Source organism: Watersipora subatra, chromosome 1, assembly GCF_963576615.1.
Source record: "Watersipora subatra chromosome 1, tzWatSuba1.1, whole genome shotgun sequence".
Taxonomy (NCBI): Eukaryota; Metazoa; Bryozoa; class Gymnolaemata; order Cheilostomatida; family Watersiporidae; genus Watersipora; species Watersipora subatra.
In genome coordinates, this window is record NC_088708.1 from 64865508 (window position 1) to 64881017 (window position 15510).

At 34.2% G+C, this 15510-nt stretch overlaps 1 protein-coding gene across 1 annotated transcript in view; it reads left to right on the forward strand.

The window, feature by feature from the left end:
* The window catches only part of LOC137390307 (receptor-type tyrosine-protein phosphatase delta-like), a 56438-nt gene extending 40971 nt beyond the window's left edge, over nt 1–15467 (forward strand). Inside the window, exons 26-41 of the mRNA XM_068076642.1 lie at nt 351–484; nt 605–695; nt 1673–1746; nt 1935–1971; nt 2596–2693; nt 3115–3240; nt 3467–3615; nt 3930–4065; nt 6357–6503; nt 7879–7975; nt 9290–9348; nt 9434–9553; nt 9657–9791; nt 10141–10292; nt 11733–11868; nt 15393–15467. Coding sequence (XP_067932743.1) covers nt 351–484; nt 605–695; nt 1673–1746; nt 1935–1971; nt 2596–2693; nt 3115–3240; nt 3467–3615; nt 3930–4065; nt 6357–6503; nt 7879–7975; nt 9290–9348; nt 9434–9553; nt 9657–9791; nt 10141–10292; nt 11733–11868; nt 15393–15467 — 1766 coding nt within the window. The remainder of the gene's footprint in view (nt 1–350; nt 485–604; nt 696–1672; nt 1747–1934; nt 1972–2595; nt 2694–3114; nt 3241–3466; nt 3616–3929; nt 4066–6356; nt 6504–7878; nt 7976–9289; nt 9349–9433; nt 9554–9656; nt 9792–10140; nt 10293–11732; nt 11869–15392) is intronic.
* Nucleotides 15468–15510: the final 43 nt, after the last annotated feature.

Here is a 15510-nt window from a genome sequence, read left to right on the forward strand (position 1 = left end):
CTAAAGTTTAACGAAATCTTGTAGATTTATTAAAATATTGGATTTAGTAGTATTATTTATAAAGAGAACATAAATCCATCATATCTAGTAAGACCAGCTGATAGCTATGTAGTTTAGTGTTCAACTTTTAATCAGGATTAGTATTGTTTTCAAACAGTCATATTCATTCAATTATAATTTTGGTTAATAACTTGCTATAAGAAAGAAACTGCTGCTCTTTCTACTTTCTATGGAGCATTTAGCTGAAATTTAAACAATCTGTTTCTTGCAAACAATTATTGTCATACAGCGTTCAACCCATCTTTCACATGTTTAACTAATAAACACAATCAATTCATCATTTTATCTAGAAAAGCCTGTGGGCTTACCATCAAGGCCAAGGCCGGCTCCACCGACCCCTGCTTTTCCTACAACACAACCGATATCACTGTCTCATCTCACAGACTACATCACGGACAAAGAAGCTATTTTCTCTGAATATAATGTAAGCTTATTATAAGTTTGGTGTATTTTATTTTGCTGATATAAATGTTCTGGTCTCATCAAGTGCAAACTTAAAAACTCATCAGTTGGTACTAATTTGATTTATTTGGCGTGATATTAGGACGTTCTGAAAAAGATGCCAAAGCCAACAATGAATGTAGCTCTGCTGCCAGAAAACCGCGGAAAGTGTAAATACATCGGTCTTTATCCAGGTAAGAGCTTTTTGTTTTTTCTTTAATTTTTCATCTTTGTTTAATGGTAAACTATACATACAGTAGTGCTCTACAGTAGTAAAGATTTACTGTAGAACCAACATACTATTTGTCACACACATTCTCACGAGGCATTTCATAAATCATGTTGTGCTAGTAATGCCTGCATCGTTATTTTACTTAAATAGTAATACTCACCAGCTTCCAAATAGGTTGGTGCTTGTTCAGTAAATTCAGTAAGTTTGAAAAAATGTGAGTTTTTTATTAAGTATATTGCTTTTAACCCCATGAATATAATATATTTGTGTCAGCAACTCTGCTAATGCAGTTAATTTTTAACAAAAAGTTGCCATATTATGTATTCGCACTTTCCTGACCAAAATTTTTAGATAAACATACTTTTTGCGAATGTGTTTGTTACGTTTTAGAATTGGATGAACCCAATACTTCTTGAGCTTCCTTAAATTTTAAATCATCTACATAGAATCAAAACCAAAACTTGTTTCTTGTTGTTAAGTTGAATAATTCTCTCTTTCAGACAGACTTATTTAAATCATTATGAGATTCCATTGATTTAGGAGTTTCTTGTTAACTGCTCAAGTCCTTGTCTTTATTGTGATCTAAAGTTTGTTTTGTTGCTTTCAACAAAACATGTTGTGTCATGTAGTTGATTAGTGATGGTTATATTAAATTGCATGTCAATAAACTCCACAGGTACCCAACATCTGAACAGTTACTGGTTTTGGTTGTGGGTTAGTAACTATGGTTACTTAGAGATGGGAAGTCAATCGTTTTTAAGGCTTGTTGTGTTCTTTCATAATTGTATCCATTCTTTTTTTTGCTTACAAGGAAACTGTCTGGCTAAGGTAAGAGAAGTTAATAAAACACTTTCTTCGGAAGAGCATAATAAATCTTGTTTTCAGTTTCTGTTGTCAATTTGATTAGGTCTAATTTAGATATTCTCCCATAAATTTCAGAGGATGAACACAGAGTCATTCTAGATCGAACAGATGATGAGGGGACAGATTTTATTAACGCTTCCTTCCTTGAAGTAAGTTGTGAGTACTGACTGTAGATAGACTTTCATTGCAGTGTCTGACCTTGACATTTGAATAAAGAAGTTCTATTATTTAAATGAGACATAGTTTAACTACTTTCCTTATCGAACTGGGGAAATTACTACTGTAATCGGCCATCTTTTCTACAGCTGTGTATATAAAATAGCATTTTCTGTTGCAGGGCTATGAGAAAGGAGAGTTGTTCATAGCCTCACAAGGTGGGTACATAAAATTTTAGATATAATGCTACCTAGGCTCCAATATCCGGATAAAGTTAGTATTATGAGAAGCTTATCATAAATTTTAGTTATTAACGTTTAACTGCAGTTACTGGCAGACTTTTAGTCTTACCAGATACATATACTAGCTTAATGGCTAGTGTTGCATGAGTAATAAAGTTTTTTTAAAAGTCAACATCATTTACGATCTAGCTTTTAAATGAAGGTGTTTGTTTGTTTCTGTGTGTACAATAAGTTGAATTAAGTTTATGCCATATATATTAATTTGTTACATATATTTTTAGCACATTAATGAAGTATGATTACATTTTTTTTCTTGTAAATTAGTTCAAGCATGAAGTGTAGGTGTTTTAACCAATGGACTGGTACGTGTGTGGGTGCGGGAGTCGGTGCATGCGTTTAGCAACTAATATAAACAAATTAATTACTAAACAAATATATAAGCATTGTTGTATGAATGTCTCTATAGTAGACAGGTTGAAGTCAAGAGCTAGTAATACATAAGTGCAACCCATAAGATCTATCAAATATTATATTAGCTTGTCAGCTAACAGATTGCTTTTTATTGCCCATCTCATAACTCACTTACCACTCCTTTTCCAGGGCCTCTGGAAACCACAATCGATGACTTCTGGTTGATGATCTTTCAGCAGAGACCTAAGGCTATAGTTATGGTGACAAATACGGTTGAGATGGGCAAAGTAAGTTGCATATTTAGGTTTTTTTTGATCTTGTCAAGAAATTGTGTTACTCAACTGAATAAATATAGCAGCTTTCAATAGAAGTAGCTAAAGGTTGACACAGTGAAAACATATCAGATATGCACAGCTTAAGAATTTTTAAACTTTCGAACTTGATTTCATAACAAGTTTTATTAATTTTTAATAAATCTTGCAAGCAATAGATGGAGGACAGTTTGAACATTCTATTGCTTCAAGTTACACTGATTGTTTGAGTGTGTTTACAAGCTGATCTCAGCCTCGAGCTTAAACATTTGATAAAATAATGTTTCAAGCAGCACATTTCAAACTGTCCTTGCAGCTTCACTTTTATCCACTACCCCTTTGCTTGATGTGGTTGGTAAATACTCGGCATATTCTTGTGTTTTGGTATTGTTTTCAGCACAAATGTGAACAGTACTGGCCAGAGGATGTAGGTGGAGTGATGAAGTTCAGAGACATCAAGGTGACACTCACTACCTGTGATATTTGGGCCGATTATGTAGTCAGGTCTCTCTCTGTTACAAAGGTATTTATGATATACTAGTATTTAGCTGGAATTATTGAATCTTAGGAGTTTTCTGTCTAGACTTTCTTAAACATACAATAATACTGACAATATTTGTGAAGATGCATAATTTCGATAGACTAAAAAACTTATCAGCTAAGTATCAATAAGTGACCTTATAGATCAATGGAGTTCCAAGTTTCAGGGCAACTGATAAGGGATTTGAACAATTTCTTATTTCCTGTAGGGAGGAGAAACATTTAAAACCAAACAATTTCATTTCACCTCCTGGCCAGATCATGGTGTGCCAGCAGAAATGAGTCCATATGTGACTTTCTACAAGAAGGTCAAAGAAGGTACTCAGCATCTCACAAGACCCATGCTTGTTCACTGCAGGTAGTATCGCTTTTAAGAGATGTCAATCACAGCCTAGTTGCTTTGTGTGCATGTCATTGTTGCTCGTGCTATGCACTTTGTGCTGTGAATGCTCTCAAACACACATTTATTCTACTACACCATTGTTCTGACTATGAACATAATTATTACTTGTGATGTTGCCCAAATGCAAGTGCTAGAGTTACTCAGTCATTTTAAATTTTTTCTGGAGCAGTCAAAGCTATTCAGTTACTATACATAAGCAAAAGTTACAGGCAACGGACGTTACTAGATATGCACTTGACTATGGCAGTTTTCATCTTATTTTGCTTTAGTGCTGGAGTAGGAAGAACTGGTACATTTATATCCTGCTGGAATCTACTAAAGGAGGCCAAGAAGACGCAAGCAGTTGATGTACTAGGATGTGTGACAGCTATGAGACTTAGACGACCATGCATGGTGCAGGTCAAGGTCAGTATAAAAGATTTCAATTCAGTAATTAAACTTTAACCTTGAATTCCTTTTATATAACATATAAATATACATGTCTATGTATTTTATATATTATATTTATCAGTCACATACATACCTTAATTTCTATCAGTGATAGTGTCATCTAGTGTTTGAGTTAATCTCATTCAACTTTTTATAATTTAACTGCAAAAATTGTCATTCATACAAAAATTGTATAATCTTCTTATTCAGTCGAGAGGAAAGGTGTTTTGTGAAAAGTGGAAGATTGTAGGTATTAGATACAGTTTTAAAGCAGATGTATGTAAAACTGTATATGATCTGAAACTCTTCCCAAACATTTTAAGGTTGCTTCTGCTAATTAACATAATAATTTAGTATAGCATGTACAATTGGTTATTTCACTGTGATGTAACCTAATTTAATTTAAATGTAAACAAATTTTGATATGTTACTTTGATAATATTTTCTAATAAAAAGATGTACATGTAGATGGCAGTAACTTGTATTACCACAATATTTGAGGAAGCTGTCTTTTTTTCTCTTCTGCTCTCACTTGGTTAAACATTCTAGCGACCTGGATATTAGCAACTGTTTCTGCTGTTGCTTCATAGTGGTAAAAATAGTTTCATAGATTAACATGGGAAAGGGTTTAGTTTTATTGACTGAAAAAATATCTAGTTTGTAGGTAACAGTGAATATGAGGCTCATGAATATCAACTTCATAATATATCCCGACATAGGGGAAGTCACCCTGTATGTAATGTAGTGGCCATCATCTATAGTAATAGTTTTCCGTCTAACGTAAATAAACAAATACTACAAAGTATGTCAATTTCTACTTAGAATCACCATAACATCATAAAGTTCCCGCATCCAATGTGAAAATGCGATGAATAGTATCTCAAATGTTTTTTAGCTTTGTTTCCAGGTTTTGTAAATTGGCACAATGTACGCTGTTCTCATACACCTAGTTTGATTTGGTTCCCAGGTGGTCCAAAAAAATTAAATGCTGATTTAGATATATAGTTATATATATATATATAGAAATATAGTTATTAGTAAGTCATACTGGTATCAGTGATGGTATGGCAAAATTTAGTTTGATCTTTTAATGTCAAGCCAAGAATTTTAAAAAGCATATGTGCATATATAAGCCTCCATTTATCACAAAACCATCAAAGATGCTTAGTAGTCATTGTAAGGAAAAACGAAAAAAAATGCCCACAGATGGTCTGAAATGAATAAATTGAAGTGACTGGAAAGGTTAACTGTAAATAAAGCAATAAGAATAATGAATGTAATATAAAGCTCAGGTAGCCTTGGTTACACTATTCCATACTTCACTGCATACTGTTCTTTCCTTTAAATATATGGCTATACATCTGTTTGCCTGTCTTTAGCATAAAGACAAGATGAAAATAAATGTTTATTTTTGCTGGTTATTGCTAGTCTGATTAATTTAGCTTTCTGCATTTAGTTTTACATAGGTTTAGGTATTGCGTTTCATGTTATGAATCATTACCTGAAGGTGGACGTATTTATCTTTCAGTTTTTGAGCAGTAGAAAAAAATTAGGCGGATTACAGTGTGTTTATTACATAAGAGCATTTGCGCCAGTTGCTTCTAGTAAGGAAAGTTGGTTAAGCTAGAAGTGTTGTCTAGAAAAAAGTAATCACTAGTGAAGTCGGAATCTGTGCAATCAGTAGGTTCTAGTTGCAAACACAAAGCGGTTTTGAAATATTTTTTCTTCCATTGAGGAGAGCTTAGCCGAGTATTATCGATTCGAATCCATCAGTAGTTAGAATTTTTTGTTGTCAAATGACGCTCTCACAGCAAAGTCTTCACACAAATTATGTGAAGCAAAATGGCATCGAATGCATTTGTATGTTATCATTTCAATGATTTGGAGTGGAAGCAACTCTGAACCCATTTAAAGCATGAAACCACAGTGATTATCTAGGTGATATGAGCTAAGCACATCTGAGCCCAGTGGCAAGGAAACTTTAATGGCTTGGGCCAGCCTAGTTGCTGATATCAACCTAAGGTTGGAGGATGTGAAAAGTCTCTACTGGTAGCTTGTTGGGTGATTCAACCCAACTCATTGTTTACAGGCCATGAGTTCTAAACCACTAGGACAGAGTTGCAACACGTGACTGGAAATGTTTAGTGACTCAGAATCATGGACAAATAAAAACTGCACTTCTTTTGAGTGGAGACATTAGAAAATTTGTTGGTTAGACTAGTTTTCCATTCAGGTTTATATTTACGCTTATTCAAATGTATTTACAGGAGCAATACTACTTCCTTCACTGTGTCGTTGATGAGATTCTGAAGACTGAGACATTTTCATGCGCTCCACTGGGTACAGAGGCTAAACTCAACTTCTATTACGAACAAAATGGAGGAGCTAATGACGCTATCACTGCTGAGTTCAAGGTTGTTTCATATGTATAAACATCATAGTCGTAAGGTTAAACTGGTTTGTGTGCCAGCATCACAAGGTAAACACATATGGACCAATGGTGCGCAGTCTATTGGAATAAACTGACTAGTTTTCTGAACTAACTTGATTGGTAATAGGCTATATGGTAATTTAATGTAACAAAGGCTACATGATTCAATGTAACTTTAGTGGCAAACAAGAGGGGTGATACAGAAAAAGGTCAAATAAGTAAACTTTCTAGCCTGCTAATAGCAAGCCTGGGGATTCCCCGAATTTGTTTCATTGTCAAATAGATAGCCTGCAGGTGGTTGTTTAATAAACTGGTTTTCAAGAACGCGGCAAAGTTTTGAAAACAAATATTTCTAGTGACCTGGACCAAGGCACCGAGCACATGTGTGTGAAGTTTAGATGAAATCATTAAAAATTGTTAAAAACAGTGTTTACACAGACTAGCAGACACACACCTTGACTAACTGGAATGGAATATTTTATAGATGTTATTATGTCATAGCAAATATGGTTGAAGCTCTCTTGTTGTGTAGTTATGAAAGCATTTACTTACTAGTGTTACTATGCTGTATATATATATATATAAGTTAGAATAGTGTGAAGCGATATATGGTGAAGCATTCTCATACAGTGTTAATTTATTCCAAGAAGTGTTTGGTGGGCTGTAACAGTTGTATGTTAGAGCAATTGTTTCTATAAGAAGGCACAGTATTTTATTTAACTTATTCCACATCTTAAACATCTCATAATAAATTATTCAGATAATTAAACAAAAATTCGAACAAATCCTTTCTATTAAACCACGTAATACGGATATAAATGGCTAGTTTTTAGGTAAATTTATCATTAAACAAATGATAATCAAACATTTTTCTATGGTTTTGTTACTATAAAGACACACAAAGGACCCATAAGCTTTGCAATGCTTTAGGTAGGAGGTAGAGATAGTAGTAGTGCTGGGATTTTAACTTACTCTCATATAGACGATGTAAAATATTTATTCACTTTAGCTTCATTATTTTTATTGTTATGTGTATTTAATTTCCACTAGCTTCACTCTCACTTCCAAAACTAAAATTTTCTGTCCACTTCTGTCAAAATATTTGCCTGTAGGGCCGTATGTTTGTATATTGAGGTGATTGTATGTAGAGGTTTTACTGCATAATAATATTGTTATTGTAGCTTGTTCTGCAGTATACTATAGCCACCATGTTAGACTGCTATAGAAGGATTCATTAGTTTACCATCTTGGTAACATCAGATTGAGTAAAAAGTTGAAATCTAGCCATTTCCATTAAGTAGAATTATTTATAATCATTGTTACCTTTGCTTACTGTTTGTTAAAATTGCTTATTGTAGAGAATAGAGATGAGACTTGCAGCGATGGGTCAGCGAACTTTTTCTGGTCTAGAGGATGACAATCGAGATAAGAACCGTTCTATGCAGGTGCTGCCAGGTCAGTGGTACAAACAGTGTCTCCATATTTTAGTATAAGTCTGTTCAATACTCAGAGTTAAGGCCTGAGCAGTTAGAGTGAACTAGTCTTGCTGTATTGAAATTATGAGAAGACATTAATACCTCCATGGTCTACTGAAAGTAGTGTATTTGTTCTCTAATGTTTAATTACATATTTATTTATTATCTGTATACCTCATGTAACAAAAACATCATTTACCTCATATAAAAATAATTTTCTTGCAGTAGAGTTTTGAGTAGAAGTTGCATATCTATAATAAGTAGTAGACAAATACTAATAATAAACACATATATAGAGTCCTAGTTATATTAATGCTAGTTCTAGCATAGCCGTAACTAACATACCATAAGTACTAGAAACCTGTGAGAACAAAATCTTACTTTAGCTCAAAACAATCCTTGACATTGGCCGGGTGTAAATAATAATTAAGGATTTGTTGTGAGCATCATATTTCATCATTGAAAGACATTTTCAGTTGTTTTAATTTTTCCTAACTTCTCCTTCTTCATATATTCATATAGGCTTCTGTATTAGCCAAAATAGAGGCCTTAAACTAAAATGGTTTAGACTAATGTTGGGACATAAAGCATGGGACACACATCTGTGCTGTGTTAAGAACTCAATGTTAAGAACTACATTATATGTAACACAAAATTAGTAAGATAGTGGTCAATAATTCCTAATAATTAATAAATAGTTTATAGTAACTTTAGTCTAAAAACATGTGAACAGATGTAAAGATATAGCAATGCCTTGGTTTAGAGGTAAAGGCGTTGATAAAATACTGTGCTAGACCGAATAAAAATTCAACAAATCTATTTTAGGTACCTTTTATTGTGTATATCTTATTTTTAGTGTTCCAGAAATTCTAATGTTGTATATTAAAATTACTTTAATTGTAGAAGAGAGTAGAGTATCGATTGTAAAGTATTTGATAAAATGTTAAATTGTACACTAAACAATCATTACATTGAGGTGATCATCAGTGGAGGTTTGATTATCGATTAAACAAGCTCGTGACGGAGCAATATGCCTATCTAAAACTTAGTACAACACAGTACATGTATTAAACACAATGCTCACATACAAACATATATTGTTTGTGGAGTCATTGTGCAACCCAAGTATTGTTCCTTGCATCATCAGATGTGTATTGATGCCAAAACTACTTTATACCCACCCACACAGCTTAATTTAGTGAGTGTAAATAGTGTTCTACATGCAGGCAGAGTAGTATAGCCAAAGACAGGCATCTGTTTCTGCATGCTTATACAATGCTTCTTTGTATTGTAGATAAAAGTCACTGTGTTTACATCAACAGTGGAGACTACATAAATGCTGTACTTCTTGATGTAAGTATAGTCATTGTATGTATTGCATTAGAGTATTTCTTTTTATTATGTATAGTAATAAAAGTATAATTTATGCTCTTTGTAGGGCTACAGGTTTACTAAACAAATAGTATGCACCCAGTTGCCACTCGCAAACACGGTTGCTGATTTCTGGAAAATGGTGGAAGAACAAGAGATTAAGATTGTGGTTCAACTTGAACAAGGGGTGAGTTGAAATGGTTGGCCTACTGGGTAACTCAGTTTCTTACTTTACTGTCTGGTCCCTCAACTCTGTCCATAATGTACCATATTAGCTATTTTTATTTCAGGACACACAATTTTACCCCACTGACGATGGGGAAGTCCTCGTCTGTACCAACTATACCATTCATCGGCTGGCCATGGAGACAAACGAGCATTTGAGTTTCATCTCATTAGCTGTTACCTGTACCTTAAGTAATCAGGTATTTCAATCTTTTACACTTTTTTAATCTTTTTGAGCTAAGTGACAGTATATTTCAGTTCATGAAACAATTAAAGTACACTGCACTTAGTTTACCAATTAACAAGCCCTAATATTCATCGACATGGTGATACCCAGCTTTGTAACTTAAGGTTCAGCATGGTTGGTATCATTTACCAGAATTATTCACCAACATACGTTTTGGCTTGTTAGAATTTGATCAGGTACTTGATGATCACACACTCCAAAACATTTCCTTCGCCAGCAACCTTGCATGCATTGCATCAGTATTGATATTTGTCAATGATTGCGGAGCACAGATTGTCCCATTTATTTCATGTTATATTCAGACAAGGACAGTATCACTACTGCTGACTAAGGAGTGGAACAAGAGAGGAGACATCAATGAGCTGCCAAATCGTGTGGCTCTGCTTCACCACCTGGAAGCACTGGAGAAGTTGCTAAGGCAGAATGGAGATGGGAAGTTTTGTGTTGCTGACAAGTATGTTTGACTGAGACTGGGTTTTGGAAACTTTTCTAAGAATTTTGCATGTTGCATCTCTAGATGGCCAAGTAAGCGATAAGCCACTTTTAAAAACAGCATTGCTAGGTCTTTCTTGCCAGCTTCACTTAAAAAAGTTTTTAAAAGGCTTGTCAAAAGTCATAGTGAAAGCGAGGCGAAAAGCCTCAAACCAAAAAGTGATAATAAAATACGAAAATGAAGACACAAGTAGAATTAGGTTTAGTGTAAGAATAAAACTTATATTCATGTGTCTGTTTAATAGACTAAACTCATTTAAGTTGAGTGTAAAGTTTTTCATGTTACGAAGCGCCACAAAAGTCTAGCCTACCAAACGTGCTGCCATCAAGTCTATCTCTCACTGCTGTTAGCAGTTGTGTCTGCCTCGATGGTAAGAACTTTATAAAGTTCAGTACATAGTAATGTTACATTTCATTGCGGATCATAACCATTAGACAAGTCTTTGTTACTTTGTGAGTGTAGGTCATGAATTACAACAGTTGAAACATGTGTTCTATCATAGTATCCTGTTATATGTGTTTTAAAGGATGTAAACAAGCTAATTTGTATTTAGTTCATATAAACGTATATATAAATCTCAAAGTCCATTGTTCGGTGTGCTCAGCTAAAGCTATTAAAATCTAGGAATGAAATATTTGCTTCTTTCTGGATTCGATCTCAGAAATCACCAGGCGATAATCTAACCAATTTAGCTATGTGAGATGCAATGAATTCATTAGGTGATATGAGTTGTTATCTCGGTTAAAATACGCATAGCACTCTGTGTTATGCAACGTCACTAAAGTTTGCTCAAGGCTCTCATTATTATGTTAAGCAATACTAGCTTACTGAAATTAGTCATTGGCAATGTGCCACGCTAGTGGCAAGTGGCAGGCAACTATATTACCTGCCACTGTTTGTGAGCTGTTTTTAATACCCGTGCTACGCCAGCTTTGGCTAGCTAGTTAATGTATATGAATTTTTTTTTGAGATGAGAGAACATTGACACACAAGCTCAGTACTGGAACGCGCTAAGTTGTATGCCGAGATATGGATACAGATTCATATTCGTCAGAATTTAGGCGGAGCAAACAAATAAGGGTTGATTCATTTTTTAAACTCCACACAAAGATTCAACATAATAAATCGTGAAGTGCTATATCGTAAAAAGACATCCACTGGTGACTAGCCGTTTCCTTTATTTACAGAAGGTTTTAGACACAGGTTGGTTAGTAGCTGGATTTGTAATAGCTTTCGTAGGATTAGCAATGTCTACAATAGGGTTACGTGGCTTTTTAGAGCCTCAAATTTACTGTGCTTTTGAACCTCTGTGGTTCCCGTTTGAGTGAGGTTGTATTATTAGTTAGTTTGATTATTAGTTAACCTCTTTATTGTTAGTTTAATATTGAAAAATAATTGCAGGCTTGGAACAACAAGGTGTGGCCTTATTGTAACTGCATACAACGCCCTGGCTAAGCTCAAGACTGAACAGGAAGTAGACCTCTACAATACAGTGCTCATGGCAAGGTGCAGGAGAAGGCAATTTATCTCTACCATTGTAAGCACTCTTTGTTTTTACATTGGTTTTGCTTGGTGTAGACGGTAAAATAGTGGAGTTTGTTAAGGTTTCCTAATTGTACCACGCGCCGGAATGTGGCAGATTGTAGCGCAGGGTAGCTGATTTTACTGAAAAGATCTCTAAAGTGCGAGCATCCATAGATCTCAGTCTAAAATTTGTGAAGACCAAACATTAGTTGAAGGTTCCTCATGTCTAGTCAATCATATATTATAAGCTATATTAAATGCCGAGTTTCTATGCTGTGCATTAAGTTTCAAATTAATGACCTTTTGAAACACTTCTTAAAATAGGTAGTGTTTTGTTTGAAACATATTACAGAGGCTAGTCTAGTTCAATATAAAACAATTTTTGTTTAAAATAAATAGCCATAACACTTTTGTAGTTCACATTTGTAAATTTATGCCTCTATTTTCACTATCACTGTTCTTATTTTAAATATTAACGGACATCTGTTACGTGTGCATCAGTACAGTAGATGCTCCTACAAAGTATATAATCAGTTTCGAGATTTTTTCCGCTATGAAGATTTTACGTTATACGAATAATAAAATACATGTAAATTGCCTAATTCCCTCCAAGATTTTCTCAAACTCACCCTTTTTTCCCTTCAAAAAGAAAAATGATAGATATAACTTAATAATTTAGTGGCTGCACGGTAATTGTAGTATTATTCGTTTGCATCAATAACTTGTCTCCTTTTTTAGATCCCTCTCACTCAGTTCATGGTTCATGATTGCAGTAATTTTAAAAGAAGTTATGCACAACGTGAATGTCAAGTCATCTCAAGCTTTTCTCATTTTAAACAGCAAAGTTTATTTTGCAAAAAGAAAACAATTAAAAAATGTTATGTGTAAAGTAAAACAAAAATATAACTTTACTATAAGAAGAGCGGTGTCGATCTGTCCGCCTGTCTATCCGTCAAAAAGAATCAAGGTTATGATAAAATATAGCTTTTGACGATACTCTAACACGAGACATTCTAATTGGTAGACCGACACTCTAACACTGAATAATTGCTTAGCAACTTAGTATCTGTGCTTTATTGGCAATCCTGGCGGTTTCTCGCAGTGAAATACACTGCCAGGGTACTAGTATATATATCACAAAGATAACCCTGTACACCATTTTCTCTCTCAAGTGCGGCAAGAGAGAAAGTGATATTATAAGATCAACCACGAGATGTGTGTTATTCAAACTGAATTTGAAAACCTGTGGCGATTTCACAGCTTATGTGAATTTTTTTAGGTAGTACAAAGCAAAAACTCTACATAAATTTTCTACGTTATGTGGAATTTACGCTACAAGAGATACATGTTATAGTGGCGTCTACTGTATATTATAAAACAACATTTAAGTTACAAGATTTAGGTACACAGAAGAAGCTGCTCTTAAAGTATAATTTAGGTTATGAAAAGTAGAAAATCTAATGAGTTTAAATATTCTGCGATGTGTAACTGATATAGAATAACCAACAAATGATAAAGAAAACAATATTCAAATATTGAAATTAAATTATTGAACAAACCTTTCAGTTCAAGCTTTCAACATTTGTACAGAACTAGTGTTGTCATTAGTCCCCAGAGCTTTCAGTTGCAATCATTTTTATCACAGGTGAGATATTTTCTTGCTATCATCTCTATTAAGTTGTAAGGGCAGAGCCATAACTAACTTAAGATAGGGCGAGAATCTGCTGTTTATCCTATAAAGACTTACAGCAAATAATTTCAGGAATTTTTTATAAAAAAGATGTATTATTATTTTCAACAGCTGAGATATCACAATTTTTTTATTTCACTACCTTACTGGTCCTTCGCAGGAAATGAAACATTGTAGAGTATGTTTATTATAAAAAGACTTGAGGTTTTGAGAAAATGAATCATCTCAAAAACAACGATGCACAAGAATTGTAAACAGTGATTTGGTTGGTTGAGCCAACTTTTTGTTTATTGAAGAGGATTTCATAAACAGCCCGAATAAGCTAGATCTAACTATAAGCATACCATATGTCTCCACACATAAACTTACCGTGGATATAAGCTGACCCAAGAAAAAAAGCCTTGAAAAAAGGGAATTAATAAGAATTCGTACATAAGCCAATTCTATAAATCATAGCACGCCGTATGTACCTATTAAAGCAAAAGGTTGCAGAAGTAGACTAACTTTTGTAGGCTTAGTACAACAAGTTTGTGATTAGTGAATAGTTGGATAATTAGCCTTTCTTGTTTCTGCCTAATCAAAAGGGAACAATCATCTGTGGTGTATAGTCAATGGAAAACATATTTGCATGTCAAGCTGACCTTGGCTTTGCCTTGCAAAAACACCTTTGTAACTATTTCTTCTTCGGGATGAGCAGACGCAAATTGTAGATCAATGAACTTTAGTTGATTATATGTTGGTTGGACAGTAGTAGTAGTGACAGCAAGTATTTATTTTTAACAGTAATAATAATACTATCAGCTATAGTAATAGTGATAACTCATCTGACTAAGAATATGCTCAGCTCGTCAACCGCAGTAGTATGAAGAGGACAAAAAGTGTCCAAACTCATTTTGCAACAAAATTGTGGCATTTTTTATGGCATCAGATGTCATCAAATTTTATGCTATTTAATAAGGTTGAATATTATGACAACTCATATGCACTATTGTCAAATAAAGGTTTTACCGATTAGTTGACGATTTCAGTAAAAGATTTATTTAGTAGCGAAAGAGCTAGTGGTAGTGGTAACCATTATTGTTGGCATGTTTCTATTGCTTTTAGTTTAAAAGAAGCAGTTTACGACATTCAATTTCTTTCATAATCAGACATTCCTTCAGTAAAATATTTTAACTGTACCAGTGATACTATTAATGCATTTGCCTGTGACTCGCGTAAAATTCAAGCGATCATGTATATGACCAACTACAAACTTATTGCCGTTATAGCTGTACTATTATCAAACAAGATGTTTTTCGCATGAGTGTGCAATCTCTTACCGTGAGAACAAAAGCTTAACAGAAAAAGGCTACGAGTAAGTTACACTAGGGCACCGGTTCCGTTGATTTTGATTTTTAATTAATCTTCAGACGCAGCTTTTCTTGAAGAGCAAGCCATTGCTACTGTACAAAACTAGCTATATGTAAAATACTGCCAGCCGAATGTTTAACACGCAGTGAGTTGTAGTTGTTAAAATTAACTTACCATAATGTCGGTTCATTTGCTTTCAATCAGAGTCATGCGCGTATAAACCGGACCCATTAGTTTGGTGATTGTTTTGCGTTCTAGTATCAGCTTATATGTAGGTATATGCAGGCAACCAAAAACCTTTAGAGGCCATCTATATAATGTAGTGACAACAATGACCTCAAATACATGTAATTAATGAGTCTGCTGGAATGTTAGAGAAATATTTGGCTGACTTGACCTTGTTACAGGACTTATTTAGGTCAGTCAACTAATGTATAGTCACTTCGGTATTGCTTATCTCTGACTAGAAGTAACAAACCACTGGTTACCCATTGCAGGAGGAGTACACGTTTCTCTATGACTTGCTAAAGCACTACACAGACTCTTTCTCTGATTATGCCAACTTCAAGTAAGACACGAGACCTCAACTGCAGAATGCTGCTCCACAATCAAAAG